The sequence below is a fragment of the Limulus polyphemus genome, unplaced genomic scaffold, assembly GCF_000517525.1.
Source record: "Limulus polyphemus unplaced genomic scaffold, Limulus_polyphemus-2.1.2 Scaffold140, whole genome shotgun sequence".
NCBI lineage: Eukaryota > Metazoa > Arthropoda > Merostomata > Xiphosura > Limulidae > Limulus > Limulus polyphemus.
In genome coordinates this window covers 502388-524174 of record NW_013665750.1, presented here as the reverse complement: position 1 = coordinate 524174, position 21787 = coordinate 502388, and the positions used below count along the sequence as shown (strand labels likewise).

The 21787-nt window shown below is 30.6% G+C and overlaps 1 protein-coding gene across 1 annotated transcript in view; it reads left to right on the top strand.

Moving 5' to 3' along the window:
* The window catches only part of LOC106474593 (rho guanine nucleotide exchange factor 17-like), a 73620-nt gene extending 59266 nt beyond the window's left edge, over window positions 1-14354 (top strand). Inside the window, exons 17-21 of the mRNA XM_022379915.1 lie at window positions 2079-2146; window positions 3454-3602; window positions 5607-5781; window positions 7528-7698; window positions 11617-14354. Coding sequence (XP_022235623.1) covers window positions 2079-2146; window positions 3454-3602; window positions 5607-5781; window positions 7528-7698; window positions 11617-11897 — 844 coding nt within the window. The 3' untranslated portion in view covers window positions 11898-14354. The remainder of the gene's footprint in view (window positions 1-2078; window positions 2147-3453; window positions 3603-5606; window positions 5782-7527; window positions 7699-11616) is intronic.
* Window positions 14355-21787: the final 7433 nt, after the last annotated feature.

Genomic DNA, 21787 nt, shown 5'->3' with positions numbered 1-21787 from the left:
TATTTCTTTAGAGATTCCTAATAGATTTTATACAAACATACATCTGACATATCATTGGTTCCATATGTTGGTGTTATAATAGTAAAACTAGGTTGATTTTGACTTAGATATAGTATTAGGATTATTAATTTGCAAAATATAAATCCTGTATTAAAACTTATTCTTCAGTTGATCCTTTGTATCATTAAACTTAATTTTAAACTGAGAGTAGAACACTGTAAAAATCTAAGGAGGAAATAGTACAATGAGATAGCTTATTACAAGTACATTTAGTATTGTACTGTGCAATGTGCTAAACCATGAAATTAAATCATCCAAGCAAATAAATCAGAAGTTGGTTTATATTAAGGACCAGTAACTTCTGGCAAGAATTCGGTTTCATATCTGGCATAATTTGTTTGCATCAGAAACAACATTTAAGACAGTACTTTGTAGTAAAGAATAACTCAGTAATAACTCATTTAATCAGCAATGAATCATGAAATTAGTACTTTATTGCAAACATTAAGCTAGAATTCAGTAAAGAATGGATAAATCTGTAACTAAGCAAATACATTTAGAAAAACATTCAACCTCAAACTTCAGCAAACCAAAAGAATGGAAGCAGAAGTTTACACCAACATGCTTATACATCTTCAACTTTTCCTACTCATCTTCACAAGTCTAAATTAATAAAAAGTTAAAAGGCTTACATTTTTTTTATCATCGTTTTTGGTTAGCACCCATTTTATTTCCAAAAACCATATTAACAATCACCTTACAATTTTATTTGTGCAAAAAAATTTTAATTTTAAATTTTCATTTAAATGTAAGACATGTAGTACTAAATTATTGACAAAAAAGTTTACAGACATTAAACAATTAAGAACTACATAAGCACTGACTATTTACTATAACCTGACACTTGCCTCTGTAATTATCAGTGGTCCCTCAAGGATACATGGAGCAACAAAGAAGCATCTCAAAACATTTTTATTCATGCCTCAAGTGAAAAATATTCTCCTCAACATTTTGCAAGTAATTCTGTAAAACAAAATGCAATAACATACATCTGGAAGATTGAGTAATGTTGTTGTAATTGAACATATAGCTATTTTTTAGAGTACATGGATCAACAAGGAATGAAATAATATACAATAATGAATAATTAGTAGTTTCTTCAAGTAGAAATTACTAAATGTTTTAACCTATCAGCCTCAACTCTTTTTAACATCATAACAAAAAGAATGTACTGCACTAATTATTTATCAGTGCTGTTATAGCCTTTTTTTTACGATCTGTAACCAAAAGAGAAAAGCTGTCACAGTCCACACTTCAGAACATTTTGCAAGCGTAAACTTTATTTTAATGGTATTGTTTTTAAATGTTATTCATGCAAATACCTGTGAACATAAATATTTCGATATAATGTTTAACATTTTTAATATAGAATTGTTCATAACAATATGAACCTCAGAAAATTCTTTTTTAATTTTAGGGTTAGGCTGTGTGAAGATTTTGCTATGACAAAACATCATACACTCTTCTTTCATTAGTTTTATTTTTTATATATTTACATAAAGCATGTATTTCAAAGGTATATATATACATTTCAAGTTTAAGCTTGCTGAAATATATCCTTTAACCCAGTTCAGTATAGAAGCAAACCAATATTAAGTAAATTACACTAAGAGGATGTTGAAGAAGTTTAGTTATTCATTTGTTTTACTGCAACCATTAACTGAGATTATTGTTTTGTATATAAAGTCAATAAATGTATGAAATTATATATATGTATATATAAAGGTAAATGAAAATGAATCCCCGATAAAGGTACTTAGGATACTAATTCTGTTATGTGTCAGTTATCAGTGGATTTGAGAATTGCATGGATAACCATGGTGTGGCACTTTGCACATCTGTAATATTGGACACATTTAGTGATCATGTAAATATAGCTTAATTAATCATAGAGAAAGGTCTTGTGGTGTTCAGGTATATTTTCCTTTATTGGGGGATTCACTGTGCACAACTTGTGTATTTTTAGAAACATAACATTTATAGGTATGAATTGCAAGATTTTATTTCTTTTTTCTTAGATACTTAGATAACAGAGTGTTCGTAGCCTTGACTAATGGAGGCATAATCATATATCAGCAAGATTTCAGTAAGTATGGTACATTTATGACTTTTAATAGCATTATGATAACAACTTTGAGTTTAAGCTATATAAACTTGATAATAAAAATTGTGATTGTCTTAAAATAAAACAATCCAGTCTTGTATGTTTATGATTTATGGTAAATTTTACATATTGCATTTTCAAACTGAAGGTAGTATGGCTTAGATGTCACCTTTCAACTTTCTTTTATCTATTAAAAGGCAGTTATGACCATTTTGCAAAGTGTTTGTTGTTTGTAAAAACCATTATAAATTCAATTATACTTGTCATAAGACATTAGTATTAGGCTTATTACATTTTAAACACCTCTTTCTTCATCTAGTCTCTAAGGGATTTTCAAGAATTATTAGACTGTATAAGAATAGTATTCCAATCACACTATATTAGTCATATCCATTGCCAATGGCACATTTCACTCAATACAGAACTCTTCAGGCTGGCTGGGATACAAAAAACATAGTAGTAGTTGAACACCATATATACCATTTGATACAACAAATTTGTTATAGAGTGTATGCCAGCTTGTAAAAGTTTAAATATCTAATAGGGCTAATACTAATGTCTTGTGACAATCATTGCTAGAATTATTCTTCACCAGCTTGTAAAAGGCATACACACCATAACAATCTGTCAATTTGTTCTTATTTATAACTAGTCTAATTTAGTTTTGCCAATTTAGCAATATGAATTTTGCTGTAGGAGAGCATGTTTCCTGTGATACTTTTTTTATAATGTTTAAGTGGTATTAAAATTTAGATTTTACAAATTTTGAAGATTTTTATATGATATTTTTAAAATAAGCAGTGGTTGAAACTTTCATGCATCTGTGCAGGTTAAAGTGTTTCAGCAATAATCTACACTGACTTTTATAAATGCATAATCTATAAAAAACATTAAATATATGAGAACATTCTAACATCACAGAGTTACCTTATTAATCTGTTACTGCAATTAAACACTAATGTTTCTGTTATCACTTGTAAAATATTTTTATAAATCAAATTCTGATAAACACCTTCATTTCAACATACCGTTATTTATGAGAAATCAGGTAATGTTTTACAAGTCTTGTTCCCATTTCATGATCTCATCAGATTATGGAAAGTGAGAAATAAGAAAGTAATTACCACACATACTGACTAACAGCTTTATATCACAGTGATATTATGTTCCTTATACATAAAATATTAGAAACAATACTGCAACACTAAGAGTTGCCAATATGTACTTAATTGGCAGTTCATAGATATGATTATACCTACTTAATTTTTATTCTGTTATCATGGCTACAGATGGTGGGTGGAACACAACAGATCCTCACTGTGTGTTTGTGGGAAGTGTAACGGCACCAGTGACAAAAATGTTAGCTGTTGCGGGGAAAGTCTGGTGTGCTTGTCAAAACTACATAAAAGTGCTCAACACTACAGATTTAGAGACTGAGGTAAAAGGATGATTCAATCACCTTGATTTTCATTTCATATTTACTACACTAGTATCCAGTGTCATATGTGTCTTTTCAAGGTTTTCTAAATGTATAAAACAATTACAGTAAAAATTATAAATAATTTCCCATGATGAATATTTTTTACAAAAATTAACTTTTGTTCCTAAAATTTGCTAATATTATGTGATTCTTGAAATTGTTTTAAACAGTTTTATGAATGTAACATATTTAATGTTTGATTCCTCTTACTGTATGCTAACATTAATGAACACTTTAATTACTTGATTTAGTGATAGATTTAATTTTATTTATTTATGCAAATGTCTCTAATAAAATTGTTTATCATTGTTAGAAAAATATACTTCAACTATAAGACTGAGAAATATTTTTGCTCTATGATGGTTCTCTAAACACGTTTATTTATTTCCTAGAAAATTTATCACTCATTAGCTTGCATGTTCTCTCTATATATTTTCACATTTGAAGATATAGTGACAGCATGCTCATCTTCTGGTTAAGAACTGGTTTTCTTAGGTTAATGGTAAGAGATTCTAATATTTCAATATAAAGAACAGACAATGATATAGACAAAACTGGAAATAGACATAACATCACATACATTTACACAGTGGCTGGTAATATTACTGGTATTTTATGTTTTACTGTCACAGTGTACTTTTCTATACTGCACAGCCTTCTAGTGGCTAATCCAATATATCTCTGGTTGCACTTTGGGCTCATAAACTCATATACCACTAGTGAGGTATTTGATGGATATTCTCTATCTTTAATGTTGAACAGCCCTTTTAACATAGATTGTGATTTAAAGAAACATTTTAATTGAAATCAAGAATTCATGATGATGAGGAATCCACTTAAAGTATATGTATATAATATAGTAGAGATGGCTGATATGGTTACAAAACAAATAATGTTTTGACCTTTTTAGGTCATCATTAGGTTGAGAATATAGTTGTTTGATAATTTTCTTTTTAAGTATACATTAAATATTGCCTAAGTAGTGTATAACTAAAATAACAGTTTTCTTTGGAACATCAAACAGAGCATCACATGGAGTATTGAGGTTTACAGTATGGGTATGGGTTATAATATTCAGGAACAACAACAGACAAAACTTTCTTCTTTGTATTTATTGTTCTCAACTAAGAACTAGGATTAATATTAGCCATCCCTACATTTACTTCCTTTTTTGAAAAAGTTTTTCTTCGCTTTTTTTTTAATGCAGTATTTCAATAGATGTAGGAAGATTATATTTATAACCAAGTTCTGAATACAGTGAGGTTCCAACTGTCATGTTCATCGTTTATCTGTTATTGGCTGGTAATTCCTGTTTCACCCTATACTTAAGCTTCTTAAAGGAACACCAAACTTCTGTAAGAAAGCCAATTTCAAAGGGCAATGATAACATTGCTTACACTATAATTTTTTTTTATTATTACTACTAGTTAATAATACTTATAAAAGTGGATACTCTGTTTGAAACTATGTCACCATTGTTTGACACCACTGTTTTGGTTTTATCATGTTGTAAAAAAAAGAAGCAAAAAAAAAGAAGAACAAGAAATTTAAACTTTTTGCTATGATATTTACAAACATTACCAGAACTTGTGACTTAGTCATTACATAGACATCATTATAAAAAGAAACACTGTATAGTACTGTAAAGCTCTGAAGACATATTGAGGAGATACTTAAAATACCATTTTGATGAACCATTCAAGTCATCCCTACATAGGCAATGCTACCACCTGCCTGATTACCAGTTTTACTTGATGAAACTATAAAGATTTAAAATTAAAAAAGGAAGGTTAGATTTAAATATTAAAAAAATGTTTTGTATTACAATTACTTAAGAAGAAAAATGCTTTTGTTAAAACAGATAAATTTTGTGAGGATTTAGAAAATAAAAGAATATTTAGTATAAGGTTAACTTTTTTTTGTATAGATAAGATCATTTATGTATTTTTTTCACTCTCAAAGCACTCCTTTCAAGTGATGAGTGACACATCCAAAACAGTGCTCTGTATGGTAACATCAGGTCTGGGAGTGTGGATAGCTGTACAGCACAGTGCTGTCTTAAGACTGTTTCATGCCACAACTTATGGGAAACTTCTAGAGGTTAATGTTGCCCCTGCTGTAACCAAAATGTTATCTAGTATGTTCATGTTTATCTTTTGTATAAATGCTGGCATAATGCTGATCATTTTATTTGAAATTAATGGTTATAATTATTTTTATCTTTTGTGATGTAATTGTTTACTCTTTATATTTCATAATCTGAGATGTATCTGTAGAGGTTATTAAACTTGCAAAGTTTAGAAATATCTACATTGTTGAATAAATTCCTTTTGCTATTTAATTTTTTCTTCCATTAGTTTCTGATATATCTTTTAATTAGAATTAAAGAAGTCATGTTGAAAGAAATATTCAGATTCAATGTTTGAAAATTGTCAGAACTTTTATATAAATATATATATATATATATATATAGTTGTGGGGCTAGGATTCTTCTTCAATAGGTGTCTGTTGGCGATAAATTCAAACAGTAAATGGACAGCATGCACTTCACTTGTTTTAATATAATATATTAAAAACAAATTAAACTTATGTATAAAAATTGTTTCTTTCAACTATGGTGACCATAGTTGTTTCTTAAACACTATACAAGTTCTCTTCTTCTTGTCAAAAGTCCACTTAGGCTAATTCAATTGCCTTAGAATCCAGTTGACAAGCCTAAATATTTTTTGCTACTTTTATCACAATAATATCAGTTAATGACTCACTTACGCTGCCTTGTGGGTTACCACAGTTGTATCCTGAACTTCCAGTAATTGTTTTCTTTTCATCAAAGTCCACACAACAGCGTTCAATTAGTTTAGAACACTCTTTGACAAATTATTCTCCTTATCACTATCAAACTGTTAAACTCACTTTAACATATCCCCCATTAAGGCTATTCACTCACGCCGTGGCTAACTTCACATTTTCTAACTTTACTTTTACTCCACTCCTGCAGTTTCCACTATTTATATGTTTATCACTGAGGCCTCTAGAACTATTTATAGTCTTGACACCAATGAATTGCAAACACAACATACGTCTCTTACCGAGCTATTTAACCAAACTTGTCATATCTATCGCTTTAAAATAATTGCTTTTAACTCTCTTATTATTAAAAACTAAACAATCATGAAATATTAACTCACAAAATAAATAAATTAATAATACCTATACTAAACAGTCTTGTATAGCCAACAAAAATTGTTTGGGATACCTGGAGCAAAATTTTTGATGTATTTGTTTTTCATAAAAGATAAAACAAACAGCTCCTAAGAAGACAGGTGCACTTAGGCTAAGGAAAATTTGTTGGGATTCTTGGCTCCTAAGTATTTTCAGGAGAACATGTTTAAAAATATATTTATAGTTTGTGTATGACTTATTGTGAGTTGAGACTTATTTTGCATGGAATATGTCTATACTTTGCAAATTTGACTAGAGTAGTAACATTCTATACCTCCTGTAATCAAGTATAATGGATGTGTGTTGTTGTTTTTTTATTACGTGTGATGTAGGTGTGGAAAACATCAAAGTCTGATAAATTGTGGATTTGTTAAACTCAAATTCAATTCTAAACTTATAACATCAAATAATGCACATGTTTGGCAGTTTTAATTTTACACAAAAGTGATGTATAGTACAATTCACTTTCCATTGTGAATTGAAGTTTGAATTTTATGTAACATGTTACAGTAAGGGGCATATGGCCTGTGTTGTCATGTTTTCTATTTATGTTTATTCATGTTGTTGTTGAAAAAAATCACTAATCAGTTCAAATAGATTTTTTTCAAATGTCTGATGGAGTGATATTTGTTTCAAAGTGTATTTTTCTAACATTTATTAGGTTGTGATGACATAATTCGTCAACACAAAGCAGCATGCCTAAGAGTAACAGCTTTGTTAGCTTGCAAGGACCATTTATGGGTTGGAACCAGTGCGGGTGTTATACTGACTATGCCGTTACCTCATCTGACCTTCTCTACCTTTCATTTGAACAGTGTGCCAAATGTTGTTGGTAAGTAGAATTTAGTTATATGAGGATGTATATGTAGGGAGAGAGAATATATGCAGTTAAATTATGTGCATGCATGTAATATTTTAATTGATTCAAGTCCAACATACATGAAGGATTTGTCTAGAGGTTTTGTTACAGTTCTTACAAATGATTATAATATAACCTTATAAAGAAGGTTTTAAGAGCAACATAACACTTGTGTGTAGTGGAAGGAAACAGTAATGCTGATGATTACTGAGAGTTTCTTTTGTAAAATTGGACATGAATAACTCTTCTCATTAAGAAGTCCAAATATTTAATCAAAAAAAAATTATATCAGTCTTCGAAAAGCCTGACTTTCTTGAGGGAATTCTAATGTTTAGTTAATATTTCTGCTATTTTTATCACTAAATGACCTCAGCTACAATTTTAAAAATTTTCACTTTCTTAAAAGGAAAGAAAGACTAATTCTTATTACAATTTGCATATTAACTGGCTCCAGGAAAGAAAATCAACAGTAAGATTCTTCTTTTAAAAATTTAGGTATGAGGATTTTGATACACTGGATATATCTCCCTTGTTTTATGTTTTTCAGTGGAACACAAGCTGTAAAAATATATTCAAAAGTTCGTCTAAATAAGTATAAATAGAGATATTTATTACCCATGTAGAAGCATGGCTTACATATGGCTTCAAAAACATTTGAACATTCATATTTAACTTTGAAGGATTCAAATGTGATAGTGGTATAAACTACAATTTGTTGAAAGCAGCAATTGAGAGCAATGAAATTATTAAGGTATATTTCCAGAGTTCTACCTGATATTTCTTCTTTGTGTGTGTGTGTATATATATATATTGTGATGTCTAAAAGGTAACCACACCAGACAGAAATTAAAATAATTTCAATTTCAGGCATACTTTTCAGAAATAAATAGATATATTTTTTTACTTGGCCTATTTCACTTGCAGAGAGGAGTGTAATTTAATAAAATGGATGGATGTTTTGTCGATATAATTGTCTTGTTATCATATGAGATTAAAAGGTATATCCTAGTGTCTTATTATCATTCAAGATTAAAAGGTATATCCTACTGTCTTGCTATCATCCAAGATTAAAAGGTATATTCTATCAGTCTGATAAATTAATGAAAGAAATAATATTAAAAATCAGATGGTTGTACACATTACTCACAATTATACAATTTAGTATGAAGGCTACAAAATAAACAATTCTCGTAGGTTGCCCAAGGTATTACATTCTTGATCAGTTATATCATTATTACATTAAAAGTTGGTTTCTATATTGTGCTTAGCAATAACTTTCATTAGAAACTAACAATTCAACATATTCAGAAAATTGTTACTTATCACTGAATTTTAATTCATCTTCATTTTTTGAAATAACTTAAGATGCTTCTTCAGTCTAAAATTGATCTGGAATGAATATTTTTGTTTTGTTTATTTTACAATTTCCAAGAAATATGTGACAAATCAACAAGTCAAATGACAACCACAATTGATACAAAGTTGCTTGGAACTTCATAGGTAAATTGATATCACTAAAAAATTGATTACTATTGGCCAGAGTTTGTAACAGCCCCTTTTGATGTAAAATATTCATAAAAACAGATCATAAAGATGCCTTTAGGTTTTTTTTTACTCCTGAGGACTATTGATGATTCTCGGGCAGATTCTGCTAGTGGTGCCCATGTTTTCTCCAAATTGCCAGCCCTGATTCAGTAGTGAAAAACTAGAGGGAAGGTGTCTAGATTGGGGTTTTAGAATTACAAAGATGGGATATCCCTTGAACTTAATGGCATTGAAAAAACAAAGGAACATGGCTCAATTTGGGCCACCAGGACCATCCAGAAAGAGACTTGCAACAAGTCATACCCCAGCTGTGTTAAATCAACTTTTGTTTCTTGTAACAATGTTCAGTGACAAAAACCATCCATGTACCCAACATAAAGAAGTAGGATCTTTATCTGTAAATAAGTCCAAAAGGGTAAGTTTGATAATTAATAAGACTTTTGGTCATACCTCTGATGCAACCATAATATACCTCAATCAGCTAGAGAATGAAATGGATATTCATGCTATTTCATATAAAGATACTGGTTAAGTCAACAGATGTAACACCTATTGATTTCTATGTGATTGAACTTTTGAAACAGGCACTGGAAAACCATTTTCTTCATACACTGGATGTGTTATAGAATGCACACAGGAATGTATGGTGAGCTTGAGACATGAAAGCTTTATGATGTAATATTTTACAACATAATATACACTATATGGCTATTGTCAAAATCCTGGTTGTCAGATAGAGCATGAATAGATCTGGCAACATGGACTATAATAAGTGGTGATACTCCAAAATAGATTTAATATAATATACTCAACCTCTGTATATAAGAAATCTGGGATTGGGATTGCTATCAGTAGGTGATGTATTACTTAAATTTGTAGCTTTGTAGAAATGAAACATTGAAATTTTATAATTGGTAATGTAGTTATAGACCAAAGGATTTTATTAATGCTGCTGGCATTTATATCTACCTAGAAATGTATTAGTTTTATCTGAAACATTAAGTAAGTAAGGATTTTGTGTAAGACTAACATAAACAATGGTAATATGTATATCATGGACTTGAAAATAGGGAAATTCCATAATGAGCTTCTTTAGATTATGTGATTTTATGTATTGTATAATCTTCCAAAAATGCTTTCCAGATGTGTTAACTAGATACACTGTAGCTTGCTGTTTTTTTATGTGAGGAAATGTTTTATATCTGATATTTACATATATACATGTAATATTGGTTCCATAAAAATATTTATTGTTTTAGTAAACCATTCAAGAAATATTTATATTCCTTACATTATGAGTTGATGTTGCCAGTACTGTGTTGTACCTACCAGATTAAAATTTGATCTAAAATATATAAAAATTATTGACTTATATTTCAAACGTTCTACACTAAAAAGGTTAAACATGAAAATCAGAATGCTTCTTCTGACATTAGCTATCTTTAGTGAGGTTTAAATTAACCTTTTTTCATTTAATAAAATATAAATTTACTGTTTCTGCATAACACCCCAGAAATATACTGAGATTTTAGTGCATTGGGGTTTTATTTTTTGACTAAAATGTGGTATAAAATTTTTTAAAGTATTGTGATGTACACAACAAACTATTCAGGATGATAGAGTTAAACTAAATTTTCTAAAATGAAAGATCATAGAAGCCAGAATATTCCATTTGCAATTTGATATCTCAAGTAAAATGTTATTAAATCATTTTTGACATTTATGTCAATTTTTATTTGAAAACATTCTGTCTAGCTAAACCTGGAATAGTGAGATCATTTCAAATTAAAGTTTTTTTTGTTTTAAGAAATTTTTTTCACAAGCTTGAAAACAACTGAGCTCTTACTAAAATGGAGGCCAATCTGTTCTTGAAGAAAAAAATATATTTTTTATCATAGGACAATTCATGTAGCTCTTGTTTTGACTCTTCATGTAACTAAGGCTGTTATATACTAGGCTTAGAAAAATGTCTACCAATGAAACTTTTTCTTTACAGTTTTCTCTCCAGTCAGTTCCATATTCTCAAAACAGCAGCTTTATTAGAATTATAATGAATACTGATGTTTCTATAATTTATGCAGACAATTTATAAATGATTGCATGGTGCATGTGTGTTTTTATGTTTTGTAAAATGTTTTTCCCATTTTTTATAATTTCATCTAAATTTGGTATATTTATTGCTTGATGCTAGTAATTTGCAAAATACGTATTTACTTGGTTGAAGACAACTGAGAAAAAGTGCATAAGTACTGTAAATATTCTTTACAGATGTAACTTTGAGTGTAATAATTGTGAGATTTTATGTTATTCTCAGATGTGTTATTTGTTTTAATCGGAATTCAACAGGAGTTCCTCACGGCCATACAGGACATGTACGCTTCCTCACATGTGTTGAAATGATCCCAAGTACAGTCATTGATACAGCTAGTTGTTCTAAGTATGGACATCGATCAGGTTATGGGAAAGAGGGAACAGCAGCTAGAAGAATGACTTCTAGCCCTACATCAACATATCGTTTCTTAGTGATTAGTGGAGGAGATGGCTATGAGGACTTTAGTCATTCAGGACAATCTGATGTTGCAGGTCGAGAGGATAGCACAAACCACCTATTACTCTGGCAAGTGTAATTGAAATATCTCTGCAACTACCCAGTTTGATGTAGGTATTATTTCTGTGTGAATACATAAAGTCATCACTTGGAGAACTTGTGGCATTTTGTTTTGTAATATTTGAGAAAATCTTAGTTTTCAAGTCTTTAACTATATACTTGTGACAAGTTAAGGTTAGGAAACTTGGACCCCACCATCCAAATAAAATCAATCTTCCATTTATAATTAATCTGATGATATTTCATCATATGATATAGGTGTATGCTATATATTTTAGCATTTCGATTTTAATATATCAGCAGTACTACAGAGTAGAGTGTATCATTGTATTTAACACTAAGACTTGGTTTGGTTGTGAGCTAATATCTGTTTTGTTCTGTTTGTTTGTGGAATACCATAACTGTTAGATCGGTTTAATCTGTGAGATGAGAGTGTTTTAACTAGTCAGTCAACTAAGCTGATATGAAAAGCTGTGATTCTGAGATGGAGAAGGGAAATTTTTCAGACTAATGACATTTTCAGAAATCAATTTTAAAATTGGATTTTATGTAAAAGCTTTATTTTCTTTTGTCAGTGATACTGATAAATGACATATAACTAAAATGTCAATTGTTTAAATATAGATAAAATGAGAAGGTATTAAGGTAATGAATGATATATCTGGCTATTCGCTTAGTTGTTATATGTATTCCAAAAACTTGTTGGATGTTAAAATGTTAAATATAGCTGATTATATTTTGGCAAATAGATTGTAGTTTTTATGATGTTGAAAAAACACCAGAGTATTTTGTGATTGAGCATCAAAAATTGTGGTACAACAAGCTATTTTATAACACTTTTACCCACTTTCTTGGTATTGATGAAGTAGGCAAGGTGGTATAAAGAATACAAGGCACCAAACTAAATTCAAGTACACATAGATACAAATCATCTCATTCACTTTCTTTATTTCATTTTTCAAGCTAAGAAACAACAGTTCAATAATAGTTCACTGTTTTAATAGAAGTTGCAGATATAATTAATATCCATATATTGTGAATCTTAGTTAATTGTATAATAACTTTTATTGCATGCTTCTTTTGATAAGGTAATTTTATGACAGATGTCCAAGTAAAGATGTAAATTAGCTTTTGCCCACTTTAAATGTGATAGTTTTATTTTCTTTTGTTCTGGGTGGAATAGGCATGGTCCAGTGGTTGTTAATCACATTTCATGTCCTGTTGCCATAAAATTATGCTCTGCATTTTGGGGCCACAGATGTTTTGTAAGAGTGATGGTCAAATCCGTATTTTAATTGGAGTGGCTCAAGAGCTGGTGATAGGTGCTGTTGACTAATTGCCTTCTCTCTAGTCTATCAGTTCAAAATAAGGAACAGCTAGCATAAATTATGACATATTCCTAATCTGTGGTCACATACCTACAAGGGCATGTAAAACGATTTCTAGTGGTATACAAGAACTTTTGAAAAACATTAAAAAAGAAAATAAGTCCCATGCCTCAAAATTGGATGGCAGTATTGGTTTGTTAGTAATTTATTCCATTAGCCAGCTTTATTGTTGACTAACTCGTGAATTATTTCTTTTGACTTACCATTTTATTACTATAAACCAGACTTCAATTTCTTGTAATAAATTATATGCATCAGTTGTAAGCCTCTGGTTTGAAGGTCTGATTGGAGTACACAACATTATAATATGCTGGCTTTTTTTCCCTTAAACAGATGTCATGCAACTTTTTATTCTATTATAACTTTCTTGACAAGGAAATAAAATGTTAAAAACATTTGTTATCTATAGATCAACAGTTTAGACACCTAACTATCTCCTGAATTAGTTTTGAATAATATGAACATGTGTAAAGAGAGGAATATGAAAAACTTTGTTAAATAAAGCTCTATGTTCAAGAAAGATAGTATAACTAACTAACATTTATTGAACAATACCAACAGTAAGAGGAGTCATTATTCATTCATACTGAATAAAACTTGAAGCACCCATGTCATCATAACAGATTTGTTTAGCTTAATTTTTCTTTTATTGCTATGTGATTTTGAAAGTATTTTGAATTCAATAATGTCAGATCACTTATTCTATACTTTATAAACACAAAAAAATATAAAGAAAAGTTGCACCTCTGTTATGTAAAAGGCAAAACACAACATTCTGGGAAATGAAACATGAGTAAAAAAAAATGCATTTCTAATGTTTTAACTAAGTAGGCAGTTCAAAACTGAAGATTTCCTTAAACATTCATTTGACTTTTATATTAGGCTATCAGTAATATGCTTCTCAATATACACTATTAGCAACTTTCCTCTGGTCATTTTCAGAACAGCTAGTTACAATTCACAAATATCATTTGACATAATCATTTTTTAAGTTAAAGGGCTTTAAGTGTAAAGTAACATGATAATAATAATAAAAGATAACCAAGTTCCAAGTTTTCAAAAAAGTGAACAAAAAAATATTGTAATTAGGCAGATATATGAAAAACATAAATACCCAATCCTCAATGCAGTTTGATTTGTTTTAGCAAATTAAGGTATTGAATTTTTATTTCTTATTTGGGTAAATACATGAATAACTGATTTTAAAATAAACTAATAGGATGACTGACAGGCACATTTTTAACAGTTGTTTTTATGTGCTGTGAATATATTTTACATATTTCATAATATACAGAAAAGAAAGAAAGAAAATAATGACATGTCTTCAATTTATGATTTTTAAATATTTCACTATGGAAATTGTACTCTGAGTCTCATGAAATGTAGGTAGAATCAAGAAATGTTCAGTAATAACATTGTGTTATAATTTTTTTTTGGAAATGTTTAACTTGATTATTTCAAAAACATATGATCTGATTTTTAGTAACACACAGTCCATACTATATGTATATAGATAAAAAAAAGTATTTCAAATTGAATTTTGAATGGATTTTTCAGAAAGCTTTACATTTAGTGAGAACAAAGTAAGCTTTTGAACTGCTGCCCTCAGAACATCACAAACGAAGTAAATTTAACTGGATTAATATGTGTTATTTCCACAGTTATTTTTTTTATGGTTAGTTTCTATACACAAAAATATTTTTGTCAATGTGTAGTTGTGCCTGATTTCTACAGTTTATTTTTAAGTACATATTTGCAAGTATTGTTTTTAAGAGCATATAGTCAATGTAAAGACAGAAAGATGAATATTTGTAGTACATCTTAGGTGAAGACGATTTTCTTTTTTTCAGTTTTGAAGCATGCATTCCTACAAAGATGATCGTATGCACTTCATATATTTTTCTAATGTTTCAAGTCATTTTCTAGGTATTAAAGTAGGTACAAGCTGTGGTCTCTACTATGTTTTATCAATAACTTGAAATCATAGACCAATACATTGCAGCTATTTTAGTTTTGTTTTTTGAAAATCCTTCTCTTGAAACCGTGGAATTTAGTGTTGTTCATTAAGTTTTCATTTATTCAGTATGATGCTTAGAATATGTGTTGTAGAATTTGAATTTGAAAGAAAGTTTGTGTTACAAAAATATGTACATAAGAATTCATATAAAAGATTTTGCATTTAATTGAATGTTGAAAGATATGATGAAAATACTTCTGGTAACTAGTGTAAAAATTGTACAATGTAGAATAGTTATTTATGTATGTAATTTGTAATTATATAAAAGAAGGCTATACAGTATTTGTGAATAATGAATATTTTTCTCTGATTAAGTCTGTTAATTGTGGTATTCATATTAACTTCTGATCAAGCAAGCTATCTACATGTTTTGCTTATCATGCTTGATGTTTCTGCGATTTAAAATTCCATTTTTTAAAAGGGTGCCTTTAAGCAAAAGTGAGGTACATAAATTTCTAAATGTATCTTGTTTCATTTTTGTCTCAATCTTTTACATTCGTCCTCAATGTAATTTACCACCTAAACTCTCATTGATGTTGTCAAGTATTCTCGCTCTTGTTTTTTTTAATACCATTACACCTATTACTTTCATTCTGTATTTTTCACCCGTTCATTTAGTATAAAACAGTTTCTTTGCAACTAGAAAAATTGTTGTGTTTAAGTGTTTGTTCTGTTTCAAGATTATTTCTAAAAATTATTTTACTTCCATGATGAATGTAGCAGCTTTAGCCTTTGGTGTCAACAAACAAGAAAGTATTTTGAATAAAGATTAATAAATAGTGATTTTGAAAAAAAAATGTTTGTTATCTTTTTTTCTCTCAGTACTATGTACTATGCAAAATTTGGTTATAATAATTACAGAGAGATTTTATAAATGTCATCCAAAGAGATAAGTCTGACATTCCAGGGTAATGCACAGAGAACGTGCTCTATTAGTCATTGAAATGTAGTAGGTGCATTTACATTATCCAAATTTTTTAATTCCCAAAACTTTTACTATAGTAATGACTTCCTTCACTTGCTTCATTGATTTGCACTTGTCAATATTCACTCTTCAAATCCAATGTTGAAAACGTTTTTTAATTCAGATAAAGCACCCAAATTAGAATCAATTGTTGGTAGTGGGTGGGCATCACTCTTGTTGATTTCATTCACCCTCCAGTAGTCCATGGAGAACATTGTGGCTCTATCCTTCTTTACAAGTACAGTAGGTGATGCCCAAAGAGGACTAGTACTCAGTTTTGTTACTACTGATTCCTTTATGACCTCTCTCTCCTTGAGAGTTTTAGCCCGTTTTCCAACTGAGAGTTGTCTGGTTAACTGAAATATTGGGCTGCACCTCCAGTATCAATCATGAAATATGATGATATCCTTATTTTTCAGATCCATGAGAGCTCTTCCAACAAATCCCCCAAGACACACTAAAGTATTTGGTTCTAACTATATCCTAATCAATATATGTTATTCGTAATAACTTCTGGTACATATTGTTACTGGAAGTTCAGCCTCTGGGGCTGTAATTGTCATGCAGTGTACAGGGATTTCCTAGTCATAGATTAAGAAACTGTATGAAACAAGTCTTAATCTCACATTAAGTCTATTCACACAATAGAAGTTTCCCACATGCAACTTTCTTCTTGCTGAAGCTTTATGTCCACTTGCTGTTTCATTCAATCCATTTACTTTCTTCACACGTGGAGGCTATTTCCCATAATTTATTATCAGGTTAGCTCAAACAGGTTTAGCTATAGAACTAGTGTCGATCAGCATGTTGCAAGGCTTCCCATTAATGAGTCCATTAACTGATTGGCTGGTTTCTTTAAGTAATGAGCTTTTTACTTCATTTGGAGAAAATGGAGTATTCTCAGGTGAACTTCACCTATTAAGTCCAGCAGATTATTGTGTCTCAATGTATGGGTTGCTCTTTGTTGTTTTTTCTAGCTGCTTGGGGTTTAGGATTCATCCTTAAGGTATTGTCTCCTTGTTTTATTATTATTATCAGTTGATTCCTCACAGCCTCGACCATAATGACCTTATTTTTCACATTTGTAACAGTTGCTTTTTTTTTGACATCTTCTGTTGGGAGTTTTTGTTTCCTACTGGCTTTTGTCTGCGGTTCCTAGAAATAAGTCCTTTTGAGTTAAACTTGGAATACCTATTGTCTTGTGGTTTACTTCCTCCATCATGTGTACTAGTTGTATAGTTAATCCTTTTAGTTCTTCTAGACTACCATCAGAGGGAGTTGATGTTACCATATCACTTGATCTGATGATTCTATAATTTCTCAATTTACAATCAATTTGTAAATTTGATGGATTCAAGTTTTATCACCAACTGGAGAGGATTCTTTTAAAGATGTGCACTTACTTTGCTTTAGTCTAATTTACAAATCCTTTATGCTATGTCTGTGAATAAGTCATAACCCAATAATTCCATAAATTCACATGGAGCAAGCCTTTCCACTTCTGTAAGTTTTGCTGAGATTTTTACTTTCCTTTATGCTCTGTTCCTGAACTATACATCCTTCTGGTGTATAACTCCAATCTATTTGATAAGGCAGCTTAATAATTGATCTGGCTTTCAGCTGGAATATTGCTTAATGTTCTTAAAACTGGTCATTTTAAATAGGCAGAAAGATGAATAACTTGATATTTACTATTCCATTCATACATTTTGGAAATTATTTTGAGCTGGGCCTGACATTGTACCTTTCTGTCACAGTCTATTTCTCAATTCAATAATGTTGATTTGGGGTACTTAATTCTGTAACTTGATGAGGTAATGATGTAGCTGTAGTAGTCCAGAAATGTCTTTCTATCGTAGATATCACAACAGTAGCAATAACAGGTTTAGTCCAAATGTGTTCTGTTCCATATTTCGTATTTATAGGTGCTTGGGAATGAAATTCTTGGGCAGATGCAGAGTACAGTATAGCTAGAAATATCTAAGATTTTAATGTTATTCATAAATGTTATCAACTTACTAATTATGCCCCTATCTATGCCATTAATATAAATAAGCAAAAGCACTGACCCCTGAGATACTTCACTAGTAACAAGTGACCAGATTGATTGGACTCCATTACTTTTTATTTCTTCCTACTGCAATCTTATTTAATATTCATTTCTCAACACAGAGAAAAATTTTCATGTAATTCCTCAGGTGAACAACTTTCCTCAACTAAATTGTGTATGACTGCATGAATACTAAATTTCCATAAAGATTTATTGACTCCGCATAAGGTTCTTTGTGTAAGTTGAAGTATTGTATAAACTCAGGAACTCAATTACTCCTTTTGTATACTCCTTAAAGGTATAAGAAAGCCCTAGAAAAAATTTAAGTATAATATCTATAATAACGAAGGAGCTAAGAAAAAGGAAGATTGGAAGAAAACACATCACTACAACCTGGAAAACTTGATAAAAAATATATACAGGAACCAAGAATAAACAGGAATATAATTGCAGACATGCTGGTATGTTACCCTATGTCAAATATCTTTGAAATCATGCAGAGGATGAGTGAACAACATAAAATGAAATAGTATTCAGAAACCACAATACAATACTATTGTAATCAGTACAGTCCAAACCACCCTTTGGAGTAGAAAAAACACAATTTAAAGCATGTTCTGTGTATGCAGATTCCAATAAATTGGGTAAAGAAAAAACCAACAAAAAACTAGAATTCAGGAGCATAATAAACATATAAGACTCGTCAATACCAGGTGTCTGCATCAGCTCATGATGCTAGAGAAGACCACACAATAAATTGGACTAATACTAAAATAATATGATGTGTACCACACATAAGTAAAAAAAAGAAAGGTAAGCTTTCTACATCTACCTAACTGATAACACAGTATAGCATAGAAGTCAAATAATTAGTTGACTGAAGTTCTAATTGGGGAATATATAATAGTTGAGTAGATAATTCACCAGACTTCTGTCAAGCTCGAATTCCTCTAACTAACAATCGAGAAATAGTCCCTCTCAGGACTTTTCTGAAGTTGGTAGCAGATTGGCAACTGAAACATAGAATGAAAACTAGTTATTAAAAAATTTTCTACTTAATAATTAGGCTTAGGTGCTCATATAGGCTACTAACCATGAAAACGACAGAAACAAAACTGTCATTTCTACATTCATGGGTAACCTCTCAACAAGGTATGGTATATTTATATGAATATATTTTATTATAAATAATTTGTTATACGTTTGGTCTACTAAGGTCGACCTACTTCTCCGCCTGTGAAGAAAGACATAAGAACACTACTCGATGAAGCAACTCAACTATTAATTTCATCAGTTTAGCCACTCTCTCCGTGGCTCAGAAGTTAGTTTGAAGACATATAATGCTAGAAATTGGTTTTCAATGGGCACAATGCAGATAATCTATTGTGTAGCTTTGCGCTTAAACATACTCAAAATTAAAATGAATCGGTTTAGTATTGTACTACGGTGTTTACGGATCTAGTTCGATTCCCTGTAGACTTAAAGTACAAACTCGTTAAAACATGTATGTATACACACACAAATGTATATATATATATAAACAAGGCCCATAACGTAAAGGAAACATCTGGATGCAAGTGATCAATGCTCTATTAGTTTGGTTTAGTTTGGTTTGAAATTCGCGCAAAGCTACACGAGAGCTATCTGCGCTAGCCGTCCTTAATTTAGCAGTGTAAAACTAGAGGGAAAGCAACTAGTCATCACCACCCTCCGCCAACTCTTGGACTACTCTTTTACCAACGAATAGTAGGATTGACCGTCACATTATAACACCCCCCCCCCACCTGGCCATGTCGGGTCTGCTCTATTAGATTCGATGTTTTGCTGTACATGGAGATCAAGAATAATGATATTTTGGTTACAAGTTTCCAAAAAGCAAAATTTGAAGGGATACGACAAGAATTATCTATTGTGAATTAGGCATTTGAGTTATTTGGAGACATTGATCAAATGTGGAAACTTAATATACTAGATAAACATAATCCTTATAGAAAGAAAATGGTGGTTGCAAGTTAAAAACCAGATTGGCTCACAAAGGGTATAAGGGATAAAATTAAAAAAATGGACTTGTATGACGGGAGATTAAGAAGATTAAGAAAGTTGGTCAAACAGGATATTAAGACATCAAAGAGGATGTATGAGAAAAGGTTGGCTGAAGATGTAAAAAGTAACAGTAAGGGTTTCTATAAATAGATTAAGGGTAAACAAAATGTTAGGATGGGGATAGGGCCCTTGAGGCTTTTTCTTCAGTTTCCACTAATAAAAATTTAAGCAGTATTCCTCTTCTTGAACAGTTGACAGATAGAAACAAGATCGAACAAGATGATCACATTAATTCTGAGCTTAAGAAAATATTTTGGATTTTAAAGAAAGATAAATGTCTTGGGCCAGGTGATATTTCTCAAGAGTTTTGATGGAGGTTAAGGATTGGATATGCGAGCCACTTGTTACTGTTTTTTATAAGTTCTTGAATAGTGGGCAAGTGCCAGAGGATTGGAAGTTGGCTAATGTTACTCTTCTTTTCAAGGGAGGTAATAAAAATTGTCCCAATGATTATAAGCGTATTAGTCTTACATCAGTTGTGGGAAACATGTTTAAAGTCTGATAAAAGATGCTTTGCAAGGTCATTTAAGAAAATTTAGAATTTTATTGGATAGTCAACATAGTTTCACTAAGGGAAAATCGTGCCTTACAAATCTGTTGACATTATTTGAAAAGGTTACTGCTTAGTAGATGAGGGTAAGGGTATAGATCTGGTGCATCTGGGTTTTCAAAATACATTCGACAGGGGCCACATAAAAAGCTTGTAAAAATTATATCTATAGGTGTGAGGGATACGTTAGCTAATTCGATAGAAGAGTGGCTGGATGGAAGAAAACAAAGGGTTGTTACAAATGGAGTTCAGTCAAACTGGATTAATATCACAAGTGGGGTACCTCAGGGCTCAGTCTTAAGACCTTCACTCTTTTAGATTTACCTCAATGACATAGATGAATGAATGGTCAATAAATTACTTAAGTTTGCTGTTGATATTAAGGTCTTGAACTTTGTTGGCTGTGAGAAGAAAGTTGCTGTTTTACAATAGGATTAGATCATTTAGTGAGTTGGGCAAATAAATGACAGATGAGCTTTAATTATAATAGATGCAAGATAATGCATGTAGGTTATCATAATTTGAATTATAAGTATAATTTGGATAAAAGTAACTTTAACAGTGTCATGAAAGAAAGGGATCTTATGTAACGGTTGATCAGTTTTGTTTTTCTAACAGGATGTTTGACCTTTGGAATGGGTTGCCTTTGGACGGTGTGGAGGCAGTAAATTTAAGTGAGTTCAAGAGAAAGCTTGATAACTATTTGAATGATAAAGGCTGCTTTTGAGGTTTTTATATATCTAATGGTTTTAGAATGGGACAGTCTAGATGGACAAATAGGTCCCTTGTTGTCCCTAAACGTTATACTATGTTACATTCTTCATTATATTAAACAAT